Source organism: Phodopus roborovskii, unplaced genomic scaffold, assembly GCF_943737965.1.
Source record: "Phodopus roborovskii unplaced genomic scaffold, PHOROB, whole genome shotgun sequence".
Classification (NCBI taxonomy): Eukaryota; Metazoa; Chordata; class Mammalia; order Rodentia; family Cricetidae; genus Phodopus; species Phodopus roborovskii.
The window spans coordinates 2,098,014-2,107,739 of NW_026125538.1; the positions used below are offsets into that span (position 1 = coordinate 2,098,014).

The window sequence follows — 9,726 nt, forward strand, 5'->3', positions numbered from 1 at the left end:
CCTTACACTACTCAAGACCACTTGCTCAGGGGTGGCGCTGCTTACAGTGTGCTAGGCCTTCATCTGCTTATTAGCAATCAAGAAAATGCCCACAGACACATCCACAGGCTAATCTGATAGATACAAGCCTTCAATAAGCATCTTTTCTCTGGGGTGTGTCAAGTTGACAACCAAAATTAACTACCAAAATAATTCAGGATTTTCAAGTTAAGCTGCTTGGGAATATTTATGCCATGTACAAGCAAAATCAAAAGAATTTGGAGATGCCTGACTAAAGGCAAGTTAGTGAAAACAGGAATTTGGCTAATATTGTTTTATTTTATTTTCCTTTCAAGGCTTCTGATATAATGATGTACTTGCTAAGATGTAGATACATTAGTGTCTGCCTTAGCCTATAATAATAAATAATAATAAAGCATTTTCCTCTTAAAAGGCTATTAGAGATAATAAAAGTAAGGTGTCCATTTAGTTCTAAAACAAGTTAGAGTGAAAAGATTATGATAGGAAGTTTTTTCCAATTTTAATTAAACTTAGTTTAGTTTAAACCATTAACATTATTGAGCATTTGTCCCATGACAAGCAATAGTTAAAAACATGACAGTGATAATGGTATGTGTGGTCCCTGAGCCAGTGGCTACTTATCTCCATCCACATTCCCTCTCCCTGCTCTTAGCCTCTTCAGAGCAGACTTCACTTCCTGGTTTCTCAGGGTGTAGATGAGGGGATTCAGTAATGGAGTGACAACAGTGTAAAATACAGCAACTGCTCCATCCAAGGGACTCTTGGAACCAGCCCGAAGGTAGATGAAAATACAGGGGACATAGTAGACTGTGACCACAGTGAGATGGGAGCCACAGGTGGAGAAGGCACGGCGTCTCCCATCAGCAGTGCGTATCTTCAGGATGGCATGAACTATGTTGGCATAGGAGAGCAGAATCAGCATGAAGCAACTGGCGGCCACTACCCCAATGTCCACAAAGGTCACAAGTTCATTGACTGTTGTGTCAGCACAGGCCAGTCTCAACACTGCAGGAATGTCACAGATGAAATAATCTATCTGGTTGGGTCCACAGTAGGGCAATCGAAAGGTCAGGGTGACTTGAATTGATCCATGGATGGAGCCAGCTGCCCAAGCTCCAGCCACTAAGATGGTGCATAACTTTCCATTCATTAGCACAGGGTAGCGAAGAGGCTGGCATATTGCCAGGTACCTGTCATAGGCCATCAAAGTGTAGAGGAAGCACTGAGTACTGCCTAGGAAGTGGAAAAAATATAGCTGAGCTACACAGCCACCAAATGGGATAACCTTGCTGGCAGGAGTAAAGTTTAAAATAAGCCGAGGAACAATGACAGAGGAGAGCCACATGTCCAGGAACGAGAGCACGCCTAGAAGAATGTACATAGGACGGGCATGTAACTTGGGATCAGCCCACACAGTGAGCAGAATGAGCAGGTTTCCCAGCTGTGTCAGGATGTAAATGAGGAAGAAGACCAGGAAGAGGAAGGTTCTTAGATTTGGAGGGTGAGCCAAGCCAAGGAGAATGAACTCTGTCACCACAGCGTCTAGTGATGTGTTTCTGTTTCTTCTCATGTCTTAGTCTGTTGAGATGAACCTGAAGTTAGACATGGGAACTACAATAGGGGAGGATGTAAGACAATGATTTTGTTTGATGCTTAGTGGCCAACAGGAGAGAAATACATGTGTGTAAATTGCTTTGAAAAGTTAGTGTGAAAGATAAGAAACCTTCCTGAGGCTGGCTGTTTTGGTAGATGTGTGGGACATCCTGCCCAGTGAGAGGTACTAAGAAACAATAGTGTACAGATGAAGGAAAAGGAGAACCCCTGAGCCATAGGATGGACCAATAATGCCAATCAGAAGGGATTTTAATGAGGGGAGGCTAAAGCAAATGTAGGGCAGAGTGGAAGTAACATCCTAGCATCACATGTACTTTCCTTCTCACTTGACCTCTCTGCAATGCTACCTCTTTGTCTTTGGCTAAGAATCATATAGCATGCAAAATATGCAGTGTCTGGCCCTTCTTCACCACCTTATCAGGTCTCACCTTGTGTTTGGTCAGTGCATGAGGCTCTTTTGAAGTGTGCTCTGACACACCTGCACAATCTTTGTCACTTACCTTTTCTCTGGGTGGGACTTTCCCCTCAGCCTTGCTCATGAGGCCATTACCTTCAAGAATTCTTTTCTGATTCTTGAGAACATATACCTTTTCAATTATTATGTTATTCTATTTACATTGCCTAATTTATAACTAATCTTTCCATTAGTTACTTTTTTTTTCAAGATAGGGTTTCTCTGTGTAACAGCACTAGCTTTCCTGGAACTCACTCTGTAGACCAGGCTGGCCTCGAACTCACAGAGCTCCACCTGCCTTTGCCTCCTAGGTGCTGGGATTAAAGGTGTTTACCACCACCGGCCAGCTCATTAGTCACTTTCTAGTGCATTAAAAGTGATAATTTGATTTTACTTGATGGATGTTTGTACCTCTTTCAGGCTAAGGTCAGTCTTTGCTACTATACAATATGAATCTAGATTCATTATAACAAAATTCAGAGATCACTCATGCTTTTTATCATTTCAGAATATCATTTAGTTTTATTTATTGATTTATATGCCCATTGGTTTAGATTGAATTTTGTAAAATACAGAATTACAAAGGGTTTTATTGTTGTTATAAAAGCATTGACTAACATATGGTTGTTAGCAAGTTTGTGCACAAATGTACACATAGGTTTCAGTTTGTCCTCCTATAACTCTCCTTAAAGAATATTAAAAATTTCAAGTACTTGAACCAACCAGGTGACAAGGAAGCTAGAGGAGTGCTTTCACATCTGGTGTTTGTTTACTGAGAAGCCTCCACTGCATGATTCTACTATAAAGATTCTCCAAGACACACAGGGCTAAGCAGACTGAACTGTAAGCCAAAATAGACATTTAATATCAGTGTGTTTCTGTTTAAGCCTATGGTATTTTAATGATGTATTTTATGAAAATTATCACTAGATGCTGAAAAAGTCTTTGACAAAATCTAACACCCCTTCATGATAAAGGTCTTGGATACATCAGGGATAACAGGAACATACCTAAATATAATAAAAGCAATATACAGTAAACCAACAACCAACATCAAACTAAATGGAGAGAAACTCATTCCTCTAAAACATGATTCCTCTAAAATCAGGAACAAGACAAGGCTGTCCACTCTCTCCATATCTCTTCAATATAGTACTTGAAGTTCTAGCTAGAGCAATAAGACAAAAAAGGAGATTAAGGGGATACAAACTGGAAAGGAAGAAGTCAAACTTTCATTATTTGCAGATGATATAATAGTTTACATAAGTGACTTGAAAAACTACCAGGGAATTCCAACAGCTGATAAATACCTTCAGCCAAGTGGCAGGTTACAAGATCAACTTAAAAAACAAACAAACAAACAAACAAAAAACCCAAAAAAACCCCCCCAAAACAGTAGCCCTACTATATACAGATGAGAAATACACTGAGAAAGAAATTAGAGAAATATCCCCTTTACAATAACCACAACATAAAATATCTTGGGGCAACCCTAACCAAACAAGTGAAAGACCTATATAACAAGAACTTTGTGTCTTTAAAGAAAGAAAGAAGTTACCAGAAAATGGAAAGATCTCCCATGCTCTTGAATAGATAGGATAAACACAGTAAAAAATGGCAGTCTTGTCAAAAGCAATCTACAGATTCAATGCTATCCCCATCAAAATCCTGGCACAATTCTTCACAAACCTTGAAAGAACAATACTCAACTTTATATGGAAAAACAAAAGACCCAGGATAGCCAAAACAACCCTTCAGGAGGCATCACCACCCCTGACTTCATACTTTATTATAGAGCTATAGTCCTGAAAACAGCTTGGTACTAGCACAAAAATAGACCAGTAGACCAATGGAATCAAATTGAAATCCCTGATATTAACCCACACACCTACGAACTCCTGATTTTTGAGAAAGAAGCTAAAATTATACAATGGAGAAAAGAAAGCATCTTCAACAAATGCGTAACTGGATGATGGTGTGTAAAAGACTGCAGATAGATCCATATCTATTGCCATGCATAAACCTTAAGTCCAAATGGATCAAAGACCTCTACATAAATCCAGCCACACTGAACCTTTTAGAAGAAAAAGTGGGAGGTACTCTTGAATGAGTTGGTATGGAGACTACTTCCTGAACATAACATGAGTAGCATGGACTCTGAGATCGACAATTAATAAATGGGACCCCCTGAAACCGAGAAGCTTCTGCAAGGCAAAGGACACAGTCAACAAGACATAACAGCAGCCCACAGAATGGGAAAAGATCTTCACCAACCCCACATTTGACAGAGGGCTAATTTCCAAAATATGCAAAGAACTCAAGAAACTAGTCACCAAAACACCAAACAATCCAATTATAAAGTAGGGTACAGAACTAAATAGAGAACTCTCAATAGAGGAATCCAAAATGGCTGAAAGACACTTAAGAAATCGCTCAATATCCTTAGTCATCAAGGAAATGCAAATAAAACAACTCTGAGATACCATCTTGCATCTGTCAGAATGGCTAAAATAAAAAAACACTAACGACAGTTTATGTTGGAAAGGATGTGGAGAAAGAGGTACAATCCTCCACTACTGGTGGGAAAGCAAACTTGTACAGCCACTTTGGAAATCAGTATGGCAGTTCCTCAGGAAATTGTGAATCATTCTACCTCAAGATCCAGAAATTACACTCTTAGACATATACCCAAAGGATGCACATTCATACAGCAAGGACATATGTTCAACTATGTTCATAGCAGCATTATTTGTAGTAGCCAGAACCTGGTAGCAATGTAGATGTTCTTCAACTGAAGAATAAATGAAGAAAGTGTGGTACATTTACACAATGAAGTATTAGCAGGAAAAAACAAAAAACAATGGAATCTTGAAATTATCAGGCAAATGGATGGAAGTAGAAGAAACCACCCCGAGTGAGGTACCCAGTCACAAAAAGACAAACATGGTAGGTACTCACTCATATATGGATTTTAGACATAGAGCAAAGGATTACCAGCCTATATTCCACACTTCCAGAGAAGCTAGGAAACAAGGAGGACCCTAAGAGAGACATACATGATTTCCCTGTAAAGGGAAAAGGGACAAGGTCTCCTGAGCGAATTGGGAGTATGAGGAAGGGAGAGGAAGTTAGGTGAAAGAGAAGGGGAGAAGAGGAGGGGAGAGGAGGGCAGGAGGGAGCAAGAAGATCGAGTCAGGGGATGAATAGAAGAGAGCTCCCCTTACTAGAGGGAGCCATTATGGGTTTAAAGAGAAATCTGGCACTATAGAAATGTCCAGAGATACACAAGGATGATTCCAACTAAGAATCTAAGCAATAGGGGAGTGGCTATCTTAAGTGCTTTTCTCCTATAATGAGATTGATGGCTACCTTATATGCTATCATAGAGCCTTTATCCTTAGCTGATGGAAACAGAAGCAGAGACCCACAGCTAAACACTTAGCCAAATTTCTGGAATCCAGTTGTAGAGAAGAAGGAGTGATGAGCAAAGGAATTAAGACCATGCTGGGGAAACCTACAGAAATAGTTGACCTGAACAACGGGATCTAGACTGGCACCATGGTTATCAGCATAGGATGGACCCAGGCCCTCTTCATGTAGTTGACAGTTAGGAGGCCTGGGCAGTCTATGGGGCCCCTGGTAATGGAACAGCATTTATTCCTAGTGTATGAATGGACATTGGGAGCCCACTCCCCATAGAGTGCTATTCTCTCAACCTAGACACACAAGGAGTGCCTAATCTCTGCCCAAAATGATGTGACAGACTTTGATGATCCTCCATAGAAGGCCTCACACTTTCTATGGAGCAGAAGAGGAATGGGATGGGGATCATTGGGGGGCATGGGAAAATAGGAGGGAGAGGGAACTGGGATTGATATATAAAATAAGATTATTTATAATTTAAATTAAAAAATACAAAAGAATACCAAAGATTAAATTCAGTATAAAAGCATCTCAAAGGAAGATTCCAGTTTCGTACATCTTTGAAAAGCAATTGAAAAAATTGCAGGGGAAGGCCATGAGGATGGATGAGAGGGTGCCATTGAGAAGGTAAGGATGTGAGGAGTAGGGGCTTATTACAGGGGCCTCTGGTGCCCTGGGACCCCATGATGTGCTGCTTTGAATATGTCCTGGACCTAGGTCAGGCTTCTCTGATATGAACACATTTCCTGGAGAGTTTTAAAGGGTATAAAACACCTCCCCAGCAATCTGAAACACTGGACCCTTGGGATCTGGCTTCCTAGGAAACAGGTACGAAACTCTGAACATGAGGAGGCATGCTGGCTTAGTGCTCTGCAGGACATACTCAAGGGACCCCCATTTACCTTGGGGAGGAAACATCCAGCTCAAATCTGTTTGTGGCCAGGACATTTACCTTCTTCGCCCTTCATCCAGTTAGATGCCCTGATAAGGACAGGGCAGATCTGGGGGAATGTATGCCATGTAGGGCATCCTAGACACATTTTATGTATTCCACAGAGTAGATTTTCGTCTTTTACCAAAGGTTAAATGAAAAAGAGTTTGCTTAGGAAAGGAACTTAGTACCTATCACTGGAATGGAAAGATGCACCCAGCCTGTGTTTGTTTTTGCATAGCCAACACCACCTCCTCTTGACCCGCCCCTTCTAATTGCCATCATAATAAAAAGAGGAAATGAAAAGGGTATTAAGATTTTTTAAAGCCCCCTTTTCAAGTTTATAAAGATTGAGTTTGTAAACTTCCAGAAAGAAATGGAAAGAAGAGACTAACATTTAGACAATACAATCAAGTCTCCAAGTTGCAGGCTGGTCGAGTCCTCTTTAGTGGAGCACTTCTCCACACCGAGGTTCCTCTCAGACTCACGTGTACAGAGTTGCAAAATTGGTTAGCTGTCCCTGAGTGAAATTGTGCTCCAGCTAGAGAGATGCTGTTTAGAGGCTCAGTCCAGCCTGTGGTATGGGGCTCCTTTCTCAGTTTTAAAAAGGATTCAGCATTCTTTTAGGAGTTTGAGCTTAGGAAAATTTCAGGGCTCTGATGAAGGCAACTTCTATATGTCAGATTACATTTTGCATCACTTTTCATCATGTTTCTAGCTCTGATTAAAATGGGGGAGAAGAAGCACTGTCTAGAGATTTGAAGCAGAATTCTGACCTCAGGGGAAATCCTGCTGCAAAATACTCCCTAATGAGGCTTCCCTCCCTGAGCCCTCATTATTTTGTGTTGAGAGAGGGATCAGGAAACATGGACTGGAGATCAGTGGAAAGGGGGCTGTGGAGAATATGCTCAGTATGCTCTGTGTGGCTGCTGACTTCTTAGTGATGTTTCAGGGTCGCCTTATCCCCTTGTCCCTCAAATATTCATCCCAGCCTGTCCACCGCCTGCTTTCTTTAAGATGCAATTGAGTCACTGAAAACTCCCTTGGCCTCCCTGTTCCTCTATTTTCGTCTTTTCTGTTGCCCTCATCTCTATTGGACATATTGTATTTACTCAGCTATTGTCTGTCTCCGTCTAGAACATGGGCTTCATGACAGTATGTTGGCTCATTGTGGAATCCCTGGCACAATTTGTCATAGTGCTTAGCATGTTGGGAGTTCTCAATAGAGAACTTTATGAATGCCATGCACAGAAAAAAAAAAAAAAAAGAAAGCTGTGGTTTCAAAAGTGAACCTCACATTTAAAGTTACCTGTAGTTGGGCTTAGGAGATAGCCCAGTGGGTATAAGTGCTTGCTGCATAAGCATGAAGACACATCCCAACATGAAAGTACACACACATCACACACATATATGAAAATATATATGTAAATACACCTTATACGATTTTACATGCATATAATACACACACACACACACGCATGCGCGCACACACACATATATAAACAAATATACCACACATTAACTCTTCATGTACCCCCCCACATACCACACACAAAGACACATACACAAAAAATATACACATGGATATACTATATACCAAACACTCACTCACACACACACACACACACACACACACACACACACACACACAGAGAGAGAGAGAGAGAGAGAGAGAGAGAGAGAGAGAGAGAGAGAGAGAACAAGTAAAGTTACCTGGAGTATCTTGATATTAAATTGATTTCTGCGTGCACCCCCATGTCTTGATTCCAAGGTGAGTCACTTTGGAAAGGCATTTATTTATTTTATAAAAGTCAATGTCAGGTGCATGTGCCACAGCCTGTCACATGAGACTTGCTGTGTGGGTTCTGGGGCCTGTGGGTGACAGTGGTTGCTGAATGGGGAGAGGAAACCAAGGAGACAGGAATGGTTATGTAGAAAATCATATAGCCTTTGGGCCAGCAAGATGGCCCACTGTATAAGGGTGCTTGCCACAAAGCTTGCTGTCTTAGTTAGGAATTCTATTGCCATGATAAAACACCATGACTAAAACCAATTTGTGGAGGAAAGAGTTTATTTCAGCTTATAGTTGTACATCACAGTCCATCACTGAGGGAGACCAGGGTGGAAACTCACATAGGGCAGGAACCTAGAGGAATGAACTGAAGCAGAGACCATGGAGGAACTCTGCTTGTTGGCTTGGTCTTCATGGATTGCTCAGCCTGCTTTCTTATAGCATGCAGGACCACCAGCCCCGGGGTGGTGGTGGTGGTGGTGGTGATACCACCCAACATCTATCATCAATCAAGAAAATGTACCAAAGGCTTGCCTAGTCAAACCCGGGGAGCATTTTCTCAACTGAGATTCCCTCTTACAAACTGACTAACTTTTTTTATATTAATTTGTTTTTTTTATTTTTATTTTACATATCGATCCCAGTTCCCTCCCCTCCCTCCTTCTCTCCCTCCTTTTCTCTCTCCCTCCTTCCCTCCCTCCTTCTCTCCCTCCCTCCCTCCTTTTGTCCCTCTTTCCCTCTCTCCCACCCTCACATGCACCCCGACCACCCTCCCCTCCCACCTGACCCCCCACTCCACATGTAGGGTGATACCCTCCAGGAGGGGTCATCTAAATCTGTCAAGTCATTTGAAGTAGGGACTAGGACTTCTCTCCTGTATCTAGGTTAAGGCAGTATCCCTCCATGGGGGATGTGCTCCCAAAGTCCTTTTGTGCACCAGGAATACATCCTGGTCCCACTGTCTGAGGTCCCTTAGACTGCTGGGGCCTTCTAGCTGAGACCCATGTTCAGGAGGTATGAGTCCAAACTGACTAACTTATATCAAGATGACATAGAATTAGTTAGCATACCTACCTGTGTAAGTAGGCATGAGACCCACACAGTAGAAGAAGAGAACAAACTTTCACAAATTGTTCTCTGATCTCCACATGTGTACCATGGCATGTGCATGTCCCTGCCAATAAATGAATACCTCTAATAAGAAATGAAAAAGAAAAACCACAGAGCTTATCTCCATCTGATGAAATTAGTGAATCAATGGACTATTCAGTCCCTACACTCCAGGGCTAGGTTGGGACTCCACCCCCTGGCACCAAACATCTTTTCCAATAATCAGGGGATCACAGTGTAGGTAATCTGTTTGGAAAATAGTTGGTGATACTGAGGCACAGTCTGCCAGAGCCTCCAGGAATAAATGGAAGGAAACTGAGTAACAGCTGACAGAAGGTGCTTTAAGCAGCACACTGAATAAGGTGAAGGGTTATACAGGGG

General features: G+C 41.8%; 1 protein-coding gene across 1 annotated transcript; it reads right to left on the reverse strand.

The window, feature by feature from the left end:
* Nucleotides 1-634: 634 nt before the first annotated feature.
* On the reverse strand, nt 635-1,591 carry LOC127216261 (olfactory receptor 10G2). Its single transcript, XM_051176883.1, has one exon. The coding sequence runs from the start codon at nt 1,589-1,591 to the stop codon at nt 635-637; it is 957 nt and encodes a 318-aa protein (XP_051032840.1).
* Between the last annotated feature and the right edge of the window lie 8,135 nt (nt 1,592-9,726).

Bases quoted from the DNA above. Each gene is read 5' to 3' on its own strand.
- LOC127216261 (XM_051176883.1), bottom strand. From the start codon at position 1,591: ATGAGAAGAAACAGAAACACATCACTAGACGCTGTGGTGACAGAGTTC.